We start from the raw sequence: 12,672 nt of genomic DNA on the forward strand, positions 1-12,672 counted from the left end.
TTGAGGTGCGGGCAGAGATGGAAAGCGCTCGGTATATCATGTGGGTGCAGGCGTCTGGAGTCGGATTTATCGATTCGGAAACACGCGCTAGGGTGCTCGGGGTGACTGCGGTGGTGGCGCAAACAGGCGTTTTTGTGGGGTTGTGCGATGGCGTTTGGTGTGTGGTGTGTGTGGAAGCAACCTCTTTTGGGGGCTTGTCGTTATTTTGAAAAGCTACACTAGCTTTGTGGTCTTAACTGCGCCATTTGATGAGGGTCTATATATATCGGAAATTTGTGATGTGCTGTAATGGTCCGTTGGGTGCCGGATATGGACGTGGGGTCAAGAATGTGTTTTAGCGCTGTACTAGGGTGTGTTTGAGGACGACATGGGTTACGATAGGGCGTTGAGTACGAGGTCAAGATTGAGAATGGAGCATACGGTAACTTGTCAATGTAAGTTTAAGGTAGATGGTGTCATATCGTGATTGTCATATAGTGTAGTGGTAACTATCTATACATCTTTCTCCCCCAAATCCCAGATGTACCTAGGTAAACCGCCGACCTGTGCAAGTCAACCCCAATGCCTACACAGCATTCTCAACGACAGGCACAAGCTGACCCGACCTGACCCGTGGGAACAGCCTCCACGGCACGTCCTCAGGCCACGATGGTCAAAGTCTGCTCGGCGTAATCGACCTGGTCACACCCTCATTGCCCTCCACACTCCACCCCAGCTGCCCATACACTTCCGCCACCAACCTTATGTTGGGGAAACCTTTGCACATGATCTTTATTTGCTCAAAATTCTTGCGCAAGCGCTCATCCCAAGTCGTCCAGACATGAGCTTTGACTTCTCCGCCAGCGAACACATAGTACCTCAGCTCCCACTCTGTGGCTTTGTCTTCACCCATACTAGTAAGCAAGTGGAACAGATTGAAGTTTCCACCCAAAAACACCATGTGAGACTAGTCTGAGAACAGATGGTCGAGGTGCACGGTAGCTTTTCGCTTCGTGCCTGTCGCCTTGAGGTGGGGGAAGTTTTCTTCAGAAGTGCATCGCCAGACAACAATGGCTTGTCGGAGAATGCCGTAGATGTGTCGTAAACGGAGGTCTAGGTACAGCTCCGGGTCATCAGGGTCTTCAGAGAGTGTGTGTGAGATGTGTAGATGGAGGTGTGCGTTCATGAAGGAGGTGAGACCCGCGAAGATGGTGCTTTGCACTGGATTGAGGGCAGCCTCTCCATGCTCCAAGATGAGATTGATGGCAGAGTTGAGACCCGTATTACCCATGATAGGGACGTACGGCATGCCGTGACCTTCCAGCAGGGATCGCGCCTCGACAGTGATCTCCTTGCACAGACGCAGAACGCCCATGTCATTGAGGTTCGAGTCCGGAGTACCGCTCGGGGAAGTGATGAGGGTGGTTACGGCGGGTTCCGAGGCAATATCTAGCGCCAGCGCATAGATTTCATTTCGAACTTCGGGGGGGAAGCGGAAGAGGAAGCCCCCGCTCGCTTTGCGGTTGCTGGGTTTTGTAACGCCGGTAACGCGGGCTTTTGATGTGCGAGTCTTCTTCAGTGCATCCATGACGGTTTGTGTCTTGATCGTCGTGTCTAGGGATATGGACTTCCATGACTTTGAGCCTATGTTGAAGTAGGGATGAAGGGAGTTCATCTTGTGGAGTTGCAGAGTGATAATGAGAGTAATCTGGTGGCTTCTTGTGCTTTATGAAAAATGGCTGGATGAGAAATGGAAGGGAGGTGAATTGAAACAAGCAGAGTAGTACTCAGATCGTTAGCCGGAAATCTGATTAGTGCAGCTATTGTATTCGAAAGAGGCTATTGAACTGAACGAAATATTAGTCTGTGCGTCAAGGGACTTTTCTTTAGTATATGATTTGTATTGTCTCTTCTATTGTAGTTGTAGTGGAACGAGTGAAAGTGAGTGAAGTGAATTAAGGTGATTGTGGGCGAATGCGGGTGCGATTCATGGCGGAAAGGCAGGAAACTTGTGATTTCGCTACTATACTAGTAACATAAAGTGTATGGCAGAGTCGGGAAAAGAAGTGGAAAACTCCCGGCAATCATTGGTGATTGTGGCCGGTATGGTACAACCATTTGATGATCTCCACAGAAAAGGATGTTCTCCCTTTCATGAGAGTAGTCACAGGCACAATCATGTGGTAGCGATAGCTTCATTTAAGTAGGGTAAGCGATCCAATAGGGTGTGGTAGCTCTCTAGCTGCTGTCACCCATTTGCCATCATAGACACTCCAGCGAAACATGATGTCTTTTCCGCCATTTGTATTTGAATTCAGAAACAGGCCCCGTTGTAAAGGACCGTATTCAATGGCTTGGAACTGCAAAAGTTCCTGAGCTCGGCTCACATGGTTTAACGATGACGTTCTGCTCGCATCAGAGGCAAGTTAACCTTGATCCAATGAAACAAGCCTGGAGATACCATCAGAAGCTCAACTTGTTCGATACCCAATCTTTCAGATCTTCTCAGCGCATAGACGCAAAACCAAAATGTCTGTACGCATTCCACGAAGCTTTTCGCGCTCAGCGCCAATCACAAGCTGGTCGTTCCTACCACGAAACCAGGGTCAGTAGAATCAGCCCTAGTACGAAAAAGTATCTAACATCAAACTTTAGTTCCCGCTCGAGCTGTATTCCGCACATACGCCGACAGCGCTGTGCCTGGTCAATCGTCCAACGTCTCGAATCCGCAAGCAAGCAATGCTGACAGTCAGGACATCAACAAAAGCGCGTCACTAGATGGAACGAAGAATGCCGACACAGCGTCTGTCCAGAACCCAGTCAGCAACACAGACCAAGACCAAGGAGGACAATCAGAGACGACAACAGAGAGCGAGGACAACATGAAACATGACCCGAACCAGCCTGCTGAAAAAAATAGGGAGAAGACTGTATATGGACAGAACAAGCCCTTAGACCCTGCGGATAAGTAAAGCATACTTCGGGGAAATGGCATAAGAATGGGGACTGCATTGTACGATACACAAAAGAATAAAACGACCTGCATAGCACAATTCCAGACCTATATTGTGAAAGCTGGTCTGTAAAGTTTTTCGGTGTTTGTGAGGGATCATAATTTCATGTGGGATGGCAGTGACGTGGTATACCTGGAGCATATGTCAGCTTAAGCCTTCCAACAAAGACTCTTGTGGATGACACCTATGGATCGCCATGCAGGTTGAGTGTATAGATGAAACATCCTCCGCCCAACCTCCGCCAGTAATCCAAGACCGCTCTCACATAGTTACCGCAACGAGACCAGCTGGGCTGTCGGCTGAAGCACCAAGTTACTTCTTCTCCACCACGCACCCCCCTCAACACGCCACCTTCACATATCCGCGCCCGTAACCCGCAGCCGAGCGAGCCGTTCGGACTAGGATGGCAAAGCGGGCTAAAATTTTTGTTTTGTTTCGCAAGTTTCAAAACACCGTCAACAGCACGGGCATCCCGGCGACTAGCGTTTTGGATACTGTATCTCCACCAATGGCGCTCTCGTGACCGAAATTATCTCTTGGCAAACACGTTATTGTCGTTCATGCCTCGGACGTTTGACGCCCACAAACTGCTGACGGAAGTGACAGCCCGCGCGGCGAACAGGTTCACTTGAGTCGAAAAACACCATGGGTCTGTGAAACTCTGTCCCGATACGTCTCCGCTCTGCGCGTACGGAAAGGGTTGCCTTGCGAGTGGGACATTGCGTTGCCTTGTTTGGAAAACCGTGCCTCAGGCGTAAACAGGTTAAAGTAGCATAAGGCTGCTGTTATTTTCTCCTCTTCTTCTCCACTGCGCTTCCAATTCACTTTCAAGCTCTCTCACCTTCGTTTTTTTCTCAAACTCATATCTTCGTCGATCGTTGATTTGCATTCGTTTCAAAAGACACAGGATGTCTCTTTACACTATTTTCTCTGCGGGCCTGCTCGCTCACGTCGCAAGCGCATACACACAAGTCAACGTACCGTCTCCTTTTATGCAAAAGAACGTCGATCCTATTGTCTTCCCCGGACAGTTCGACAAATCGCATCTCCACTCATTTTACGGCTCCGACGCCGTAGTTGCTGGCACAAAGACCAGTGCTGAGCTCCAAAAGGGCTGCACAAACGCCGATAACCCTAATGACCTTTCTGTCTACTGGGTACCCACATTCCTCTACACCGCCGATGGAAAGACATATAACCCCGTCCCCGTCGGCCGATTCAGTGCATACTACAACCTAGGCGAGACACCCGCCGAGGTCCCCATCCCACAGGACGTGCAGATGGTTGCTGGAAAGTCTGGTGCCACTACCCAAGGTGCCATGGACCCTAATGCAAAGGCAACCTGGTTCTGCGAGGGTGACGACGCCATCCCCGCTGACGCCAACGGCTTCCCCAGCAAAGCCTGCTCCACACATCTCCAGCAACTCCTCTACTTCCCCCAGTGTGTCGACACTACGACACTCAAGACGGCCTACAAAGACAGGGCGAACGGCACACCCAACTGGTGCCCTGCTGGCATGAAATCGATGCCCCAACTCCGCTTCTCCATCCGCTACGATCTCCGCAAAGTCCTACCGAAAGGCTGGTCTGGCACCGCGCCTGTGAAGCTGGCTTGTGGTGCCGCGTGGTGCTCACACGGCGACTTTATCAACGGATGGACTGAAGAGTCTGCCAAGAACATGGTTGGTACTACCAGCGAGAAGCAGCATTTTGCTGCCGTCACTGGTTCCAAGAAGGCTTCCAACTGCAAGGCTACGGATGCGGATCCCAGCCACGGTACTAGCGATTATGCTAAGAGCGTAGCTGTTATGTCGAAGCGGAGCGTTGAAGCTCTGGGCTGGGAGACTAGGTCAAGGCTGGCGCGTCTGGTTCAAGACTCGTAAGTTGTCAGGGGCTGTGGAGTTGCGATGATCTTCTTGTATATATGTATATATTACCACAGAAGCCCCGATCTGGGTAAAGACAATGTTCGTGCTGCGGTTAGATGCAGCCTATAAACGTATTATTTATTCTCATCATTAGAACCTGAGATTGCGAAGCTTTGAACGTGTATATGTGATCGACAATTTGCAAGCCGGCGTAATGTTGGTGTTGTGCCATTGTTTCGTCTTCCCCGTTCATGGCAACTGCTGATTGCGAACAAGGCAGATATATAGTGATTATTTCATTATAGCTCATAACAGTCTACATCACTATCGCGTGATAGCATTTAGTGCAGGAACTCAGTGAAGAAGTTCACAGCACTCCTCTTAGCCCTTTCCAGTCCGTTCTTTTGTTGCTCATCGCTGGGGTCACCACGCGCAGCAAAGCCGTGGTTCAGGCCCGGGAAGTAAACGTACTCCCACTGCACACCAGTCTTGGGCAGTATCTCCAAAGTAGCCTTCTTCAATTCCTCCGTGTACATGGCGTCATGCTCTGGGCTCAGAACCTGAACGGGAACCTTGACGGCCTCAATCTCGGACTTTTCTAGCATCGAGGGGTGTGCGGTGGAGACGGCGTCGATGAGCGAGGGGTCGGCGGCGAGCTTGAAGCAAGCCCAGCCACCGTAGCAGAAGCCCACGGCAGCGACCTTCTTGTACTGTGACTTGAGGGTCTGAGCGTGCTGCTTGATCTCGGGCCAGCGAATGTCCTTGTTGTTGCGACCGATGAAAGCCATGACGTCGAAGTTCTTTTGCTTCTCGGGGTTGGACATGGCATCGGGGTCTACGACTTCGCCACCAAAGCTACACAATGGCTGTTAGTCGGGGCCGATGGAATTGCGAGGTGTGCTACTTACACGTCAGGTACGTAGACAGTCGCATTAGCCTCCTTCGCATAATGGTCTGCCAGTAGACGGATGTTGGGGAGAGTCCAGCCGAAGATGTCGGTTATGATGAGGATCGCGGCATCCTTGTTATCGCCCGTCACGTAGGTGTCGATGTTGTCGAGCTTGGTTTCCTTACCAACGGACTTGCCGTCCCATTGGAAACCCTTCTTGCAGTTTTCGCAGGACATCTTCAAGGATAAGTTTGTTTGAGATTGGGAATTTCCTATCGCGTCGGGATCTGGAGGCCATGGCGGGGCCGGCAGCTCTTAAGTCCTGAAGCTTCAAGTGGGGTTGTCGCAAACTCCTCTGCCGTCATCGCCGGCCTGTAAAGGAATCTGGTCCGGGGATATGGCCGATAAAACGATGCCACCAATCATGATGCTAGGGTACTACGTTGTGACCCCTTGTACTTCCTACATACGTATTATGATTTACGTACGTACCCCGATGTTGTGGTGGTGGAAGATTGCCGAAGATAGCGCGTGCCGGATTTTAAACATTTGCGAGGTTAAACCCGACCTCAATCGCCGACTTTCTCCGAAGCCTAGAGGTTAGATGCCTTCTGCCTTGATTGAATTACCGCGGAAACCGTATCATTAGTCAACCTGACAATGTTTGAAAACAGTTATTGCTGAAAGCGCAGAATGAAACTGCCAGGTGCTGTATCAGCCAGTTCATGGCTGGGGAAGTTGTAGACGAAGAACCGAGACTGTGGTATGGATCACAAGAAGTTGACGTGAACAGATCGTGAATTAGCATATGCTGCGCTACATGGCCAAAGGACCGGTCGGCCTACTCATACTCCGTATGCATAAGAATACCGCTGGACAGACTCACGACGCTTTTTGAGAATCTCTGCATCAACTGGCTCGTCCCCGCAAAGGGGCCGATGGACGCGCACTCCATAACGGGACCTTTCATAAATAATCATGAAAGAATTGCCTAAAATGGGTACTGGTACATTTTGGTTTTGGCCCACCAAGATTTCAGGTGGTCTCAGGTCCCTTGTCGAAACCAAGCTACAATCCAATGCGTTGGAATGACATGAATTGAGGCCACAAAGAGCTGCGCATCATTGCTGAGTGCCCATCTCGCGCCGCGAAACTCCCCACCACTCAGTAAAGGCCAGACGCGGTAGTTGCCTTTGGCATCTCGGGTTGTAAACTCAGCTTTTGAGCCGCTTTTGAGGTGATGTATGATTCTTCCATACTCGGCGTCCGTTGGGTAATCTTGTAACTGTATGGCATAGATCTCATGGAATTGGCCGTCTATAGACGTGTCTTTGCCATCAGGCATTGGTATATGCCCCAGTATATTAGTTTCCCACGAGAATCCTAGTTCGGCATGTGGCTCGTTTATATCCCAGAGCGGCTCTTCGCAAGGTCCCCTAACGAACATATAGTAGCCGTGTGCGACTTCGTGGACCACAACTGTGGCGAACATGAACATTCTCCTATAACGCTCTGCTGCACTCACCACGTTTGATGTGCGGAAGAATCTGGAGAAGCCTCGTGCAAAAGAGATACAGGTTTTGCTCAGGCCTTAATTGGATAGAACAGCTGGAAAGTCTGCGCGACTGAACTCGTGAAAATAAGGTAATCTTTCTTTACAGTTATATGTGGTGCCCCACTGGCTTCCACTGTAGTTGTGAGGGGCGAACATGAAACAGTTTACTTTACCAAATTCATGCATGTTCGCTTTGACAACGTCAAGTGCCCCGTGAGTATTATTTTCTAAGTAAAAGTTCCTGGCGATATAGCTTTGGCCGATCGTGTTTACATAAACGTTTCCGAAAGTCAGATGAGCGAACTAGAATAGCGGGGCGTCTTCCGTAAGCCATAGTGAGGTTAGCTGCAATGCAGGCCGCATATTCTCATACAAATCGTTTATATTCTGTCCTGAACCAGTAGCCTAGCGATCGATTCCGAACATGGGGTGAATCTTGTTCGCGAGGGAAGGAAAAGCAAAGTTTCCGCTTTCTCTATACCTTTTCAGATGCTTATCAAACTCTCTCTGGACGCCACGAAGAAAATCGTTGGCAGACATGGTATAACAGTATATCGCTAGGATTCGGAATCTGTGGCATCTGCTTGCGAGATTTCAAGGCTTCGAGATCTTCAGCTATGCCTAGGTAGATATCGATGAAGAGAAAAAGGTTATTTGTTAAATAGCCGTCAGACCGTAGGGCGTGTAAAGCGGCCTTTGCTTAGAGTTTAGAAAAAATACGCGTATGTATTGACGTAGTAGGCCGCTGAAGTGACCGACGTGATCGACGCTGTTTTGCTGCGTACAGAACAGTCACAATAGAGGCGTATCGTGTGGCTGATGTGTTGGCACACTGCGGTATCGAATTAGCTTTCCTATATACGCCAGCATATCGTATCCTCATTGCACTGAGGTGTATTGTAATTCCGTTGGACGCGACATCGCAATGACCGATAGAAGATAACGACGTGGAAGGCAGAGTTGAAGAGAGATTTACGCTAGCGATAGAATAAGAGCTTGTTGTTATGTTCCAGAAACGTAGCTAACAACTATTTTGGTCCGAGAATATAAAAACGCAGTGGACGTAGAAACGACAAACATCCGAGAAATCGACAAGAGGCGGCCAGCACGACACGACACTGCAACCGAATTAGTGACGCGGTTTCAGAATTAGTTAGCTTAGCCTTAGATGAACAACGGCTACCATAGAAAGTTTCCTAGGCAACGTCTATTGTTTTGTTGATCATGTGAAGAGATCAAGACGTGTGCCATCAATTATCATGATGATGGGAAGGAGCCAGCCACACGTCACCATGCACTAGCCTAGTTTGGCAATGACCTCCATCAGCACGCTCGTCCAGCATTCGAGCTCCAGCACTGTTTGTTCAACACTTTCGTTAACGCAATTGACGCAATTTGTGGCGTCTCAGACACAATATTTAGTGCGTCGACGCTTACGTGTGTGCCGGGGTACTAGCGCAGCCGTGCCTCCTGACTATGGAACAGCTGTATCGAAGGTAACTACAGCTTTGCTAATCGTTCCTTTGATGCTGCTTCCGATGTTTGTACTTCTGAACATGTACGATAACTTACCGGAAAGAAACGAGGCCCAAGAATCCTCTTCTGCACCTTTCCTGTGGCAGTTTTCGGAAGTTCACCACGCGCAATGCGCAGAAGCGTTGGCAGCTTGTATCCCGCCAATTTCTCACGTAAATCCGACCGCAACTTCTCAATGGACAAGGTATGTACCAAGCGCACACCTCTGTCTCGAGATCCGGGGGCTGAAACTTCTTCATGCAACGAAACCAGGGCCGCCACCCGTTGCCCATACTCCTCGTCCGCGACGCCGACAACCATGGCCTCGGCGATGTACGACAACCCTAGCAGTTCTCGCTCAATATCCAGAGCAGAAATTTTGTAGCCTCCCGATTTGATGATATCCAGAGATGCTCGGCCAACGATGAAGTAGTAAATCCTATCTTTTCGCGCAATGTCATCGGTTTTGAAGTATCCATCCTCATCATGCCTTCGGGGGCGTCGCGGTCGTCAAGACGTACTCTGAAGATTGCACCAAATTCCGTTGCACCATACCTTTGGAAAATTCTTTTATCCATGAGATCCGACCAAAAGTCATCGAGTGGTCGAGGTAGCGCTGACGTCCCGCACAAGCATGCCCGGAATTGTTTCGCGCTAGCAATGTACTCTGCCAAGTCACCAGCAGGTAGTTTACTGAGAGTACGCTGATAATAGCGTCTTAGTCGCATATAGATGGTTGGAACGCCCAAGAAAAAGGTTAGCCGCCGCCGTGGATCCAGGCCACCCTGCTTCCATTGCTCCCACGTCCAGATCTCGTCAAAGCCTCCACTGCGAAACTCAATACGGCTGCCAGATATGAGGAACGGAAAGAAGTTTATGCCGACACCCGTTACATGGTGTACCGGAAGGACATGGAGCAGGACATCATCGCCCGTCAGTTGGTAGTAGTCCGCTATTTCCAGCGCGCAGTTGAAAGTGTACGACCTCTGCATCACTGCACCCTTTGGTGGGCCGGTGGTCCCACTAGTGAAGATGACGAGAGCTGAAGCTGGAATCGAGTGTCTGATTGGCACAGCACGAAAACTCCTGCCGCTCGTAGCCACAACGCGCCGTTCCAAGTCCAGACATTTACTCATATCTACAGAGCTGCTGAGGACGAGAGCTGCTTGAGACTTTTCGATGAAGTATGACGCTCCTTCAACAGGCACGGCTGCGGCTCCAAGCGCCAGTATCGCCAAAATGGCCACGGTGTATTCGTATCCACCCGCTGCTACGATCGCAATGTACACCTCGTCTTTCCTCTCCAGGGCATGGCATATCGCTCGATCGAGGGTATCAAGGACGGTGTGTCGCAGAGCTAGCACGTCGGAAAGGAGGTCTAGATGGGTCCTTTGCAAGTTGGCGCAGACATCATCGACGGCTATGCGCGCAGGAATTCGACTGGCATATCGGAGAAGGCGACCGAAGAGAGGCTAGGCGGTCGACATTAGCATACGTACAGCCACGGGCCCCTGTGTAAGATGTAGGGAAACCGGGCCCTACAGTGTTCGGGAGCACACTGTAGCCAGCATGCTTCGGGACCGTACAGCATCTGTCATCCATGTTGCTACTACATACATGATCACGGGGCGACGTCCAACGCAAGCGGCTGTGCCGCTACGCGCGTCTCTCACATGTGCCGCGGGTACGCAGGAGCAGATCAAGGCGTCCGGCAATAACGAATCGAGTGGGGTGTCATGGTAATTGTGCGTACCCGTGGACAGCCGCCGCAAGATCGCGGGGAAGCCGCCCGAGCCAAAAACCCCCGCAGTCAGTCGCTTCCGGCGCTAACAGCCACCCAGTGCAAGACCACAAGGTCACTCCCAGACGTCAATAACGGCCTTGATAACGGCGGCCTGGCTCTCTAAGCACAATGACGTTGTTCGACCCATCTCCATGCACCGCACACGATTACTGGCTGTTCGACTAGTGTTGGTGCATGTGCCAGCGTTCACATTTTGCATGCCAACATCAAGCACCGAAGAGACCGAGAGCCCAACGCCAGGCCCCAGCGAAACTACTTCCAAAGCGACTGGGTCTATGACCAGTTTTGTATATATAAAATTCATTATAGCGGTTGCGCTCCGAGCCTCCAGTATGCGACCACCGGAGGATGACGTTACGGCCGCGTCCAGGCTCCAGACCAGCGATTCCAAATTTAACGATAAACCAATTTCCTGTCACTCTGAATCGGACATGGGGATCATCGACGCTTGCGTGTCACTCAGCAATCACCCCGTATTCATCCCTGGCATCCCTGCGAGCACTTTCCGGTCAGGAAAAAAAAACTCGCACAAAGTTTTTGTGGGGGAGCAAGTCTGGTTGTGACTCTGAGTTATCGCCGTCTCAGCCAGTTGCCCAGTCAGCTGATCCATTGGACGTTGCATCATTGCATCGAATGCTCCACCAGGCCGTCCATCCGGTTTTTGCATAACGTCGTTCGCTGTGTCCTTGGGCACTCGGAAGTTTGGAGCTTCTGTCACCAAACCTGTCCGTCGCTACAAAGAAACACCTGCGCATGCAGGGGCTTAAGGTGTTACACATACGGCCGCCACTGCCGATGACTGGAATCCGCCCGATTGCTCAATAGGTTCACTATTTTGCTTTTCTATATATCTTTAATATTGCGGCGCTTCGCTAATTGGACTTTGATACCGCCCCAAAGAGTGGGACCGCGCATATTCCAATTCAGTCAGCCACAATTGCTGCACCTGCAGCTGCATCAGCTTCCAACTTCCATGATGCTGCCGACAAGGATTTTGTGTGATCCTACTATACCGCTGCTCACAGCGTTTGCTGGCATTAACGCTGGTCGCGACCCACTAAACGACGGACCGCCCGCAACGTGTCTCCGTAGAGGCCTTACCGATGATATGACGCATCGATGCTTACACTCCGAGTACTTCGCAATGTGATAGCTCACACCGCCATACGACGATGCTATTTGGAGCATCACGAGGACACCTACAACATGCTGCAAAGCGGGATTACGTCGTACGAGCTGTCGCGACTGGTGCGCGCGTAGAAGCTACCAGGCGCCTGGTCCTTAGGGCTGCAAAACTCCCTTGCTTGCTGTTCACCGACCGAAAGAAGGCGACCTGTCACCAAATCTTGATCTGTCATTGCATCGCTGATCAAACTTTGCCTCGTGGCAACCCAGTTGCCCATGGCCATTCATGATGCAGAGTGGCCAAGGCTGCAATTTTAGATACGAATCGGTCCAATGTTACGCTGTGCCGCAAAGGTTCTGCCGCGACTGCAGGATGAAGGACGTGTGTCAGCCTGGCTATGACAAGCGACAGACGAGCCAAACCAGAAAAACTTCCATGTGCACTGCCCCTGTCTCCCGGGGGGTGTGGGTGTCAAAGGAGAGCGGGAATCATCTTTTTTTTTCAGCTGTATATTGTCGCCTGACCTCCATGTCGAATAGTGCAAGTTTGCAAAAAGGAAAGCAAATTACCGTTCCACGTCGGCGGAAACCCTTTTCTGAACGTTCGCACACCGGCTGTACCTTGTCCACATCCGCGACCACACGAGGCCCAGCGAAGCGGACGGGGAAGGCGGAACGAGACACGTTTGGCGTACATCAAGGGGTGGATGCGAATCTTGAATAAGCAGACAGACGGGTAACCGGGAATGAGGCATGGCGTAAGCGCACAGATGTTTCCGCATGCGGTCATCGTCCTCTTAGTCCTCTCGGGCCGTGGAGAGTGGGCCAATGCCGCCCGCCCGTCACACAGACGCTGCTCGCTGGGACCTTGCGGTGAAGGGGTAAAATGGCCTCTTGTGCTTCACATGCTGGTTGTTTGCTCA

General features: G+C 50.9%; 6 protein-coding genes across 6 annotated transcripts; 2 read left to right on the plus strand and 4 right to left on the minus strand.

Moving 5' to 3' along the window:
- Positions 1-946: 946 nt before the first annotated feature.
- PtrM4_094390 (uncharacterized protein) lies at positions 947-1,654 on the minus strand (the record flags this gene model as incomplete). The annotated part of the gene is made up of 1 exon (XM_001934164.2): positions 947-1,654. One exon carries the CDS (start codon positions 1,652-1,654, stop codon positions 947-949), a length of 708 nt encoding a protein of 235 aa, XP_001934199.2.
- An 854-nt stretch (positions 1,655-2,508) lies between these two features.
- Positions 2,509-2,951, plus strand: PtrM4_094400 (uncharacterized protein; the record flags this gene model as incomplete). Its single annotated transcript, XM_001934163.1, has 2 exons — positions 2,509-2,584; positions 2,635-2,951. The coding sequence occupies 2 exons, from the start codon at positions 2,509-2,511 to the stop codon at positions 2,949-2,951; spliced, it is 393 nt and encodes a 130-aa protein (XP_001934198.1).
- A 950-nt stretch (positions 2,952-3,901) lies between these two features.
- PtrM4_094410 (DUF1996 multi-domain protein) lies at positions 3,902-4,876 on the plus strand (the record flags this gene model as incomplete). The annotated part of the gene is made up of 1 exon (XM_001934162.2): positions 3,902-4,876. One exon carries the CDS (start codon positions 3,902-3,904, stop codon positions 4,874-4,876), a length of 975 nt encoding a protein of 324 aa, XP_001934197.1.
- A 326-nt stretch (positions 4,877-5,202) lies between these two features.
- Positions 5,203-5,987, minus strand: PtrM4_094420 (Dienelactone hydrolase; the record flags this gene model as incomplete). The annotated part of the gene is made up of 2 exons (XM_001934161.1): positions 5,203-5,716; positions 5,770-5,987. 2 exons carry the CDS (start codon positions 5,985-5,987, stop codon positions 5,203-5,205), a joined length of 732 nt encoding a protein of 243 aa, XP_001934196.1.
- An 808-nt stretch (positions 5,988-6,795) lies between these two features.
- Positions 6,796-7,248, minus strand: PtrM4_094430 (uncharacterized protein; the record flags this gene model as incomplete). The annotated part of the gene is made up of 1 exon (XM_066107088.1): positions 6,796-7,248. The coding sequence occupies one exon, from the start codon at positions 7,246-7,248 to the stop codon at positions 6,796-6,798; it is 453 nt and encodes a 150-aa protein (XP_065962756.1).
- A 1,916-nt stretch (positions 7,249-9,164) lies between these two features.
- On the minus strand, positions 9,165-10,422 carry PtrM4_094440 (CaiC, Acyl-CoA synthetase (AMP-forming)/AMP-acid ligase II; the record flags this gene model as incomplete). Its single annotated transcript, XM_066107089.1, has 2 exons — positions 9,165-10,292; positions 10,363-10,422. The coding sequence occupies 2 exons, from the start codon at positions 10,420-10,422 to the stop codon at positions 9,165-9,167; spliced, it is 1,188 nt and encodes a 395-aa protein (XP_065962757.1).
- Positions 10,423-12,672: the final 2,250 nt, after the last annotated feature.

Source organism: Pyrenophora tritici-repentis, chromosome 4, assembly GCF_003171515.1.
Source record: "Pyrenophora tritici-repentis strain M4 chromosome 4, whole genome shotgun sequence".
Lineage (NCBI taxonomy): Eukaryota > Fungi > Ascomycota > Dothideomycetes > Pleosporales > Pleosporaceae > Pyrenophora > Pyrenophora tritici-repentis.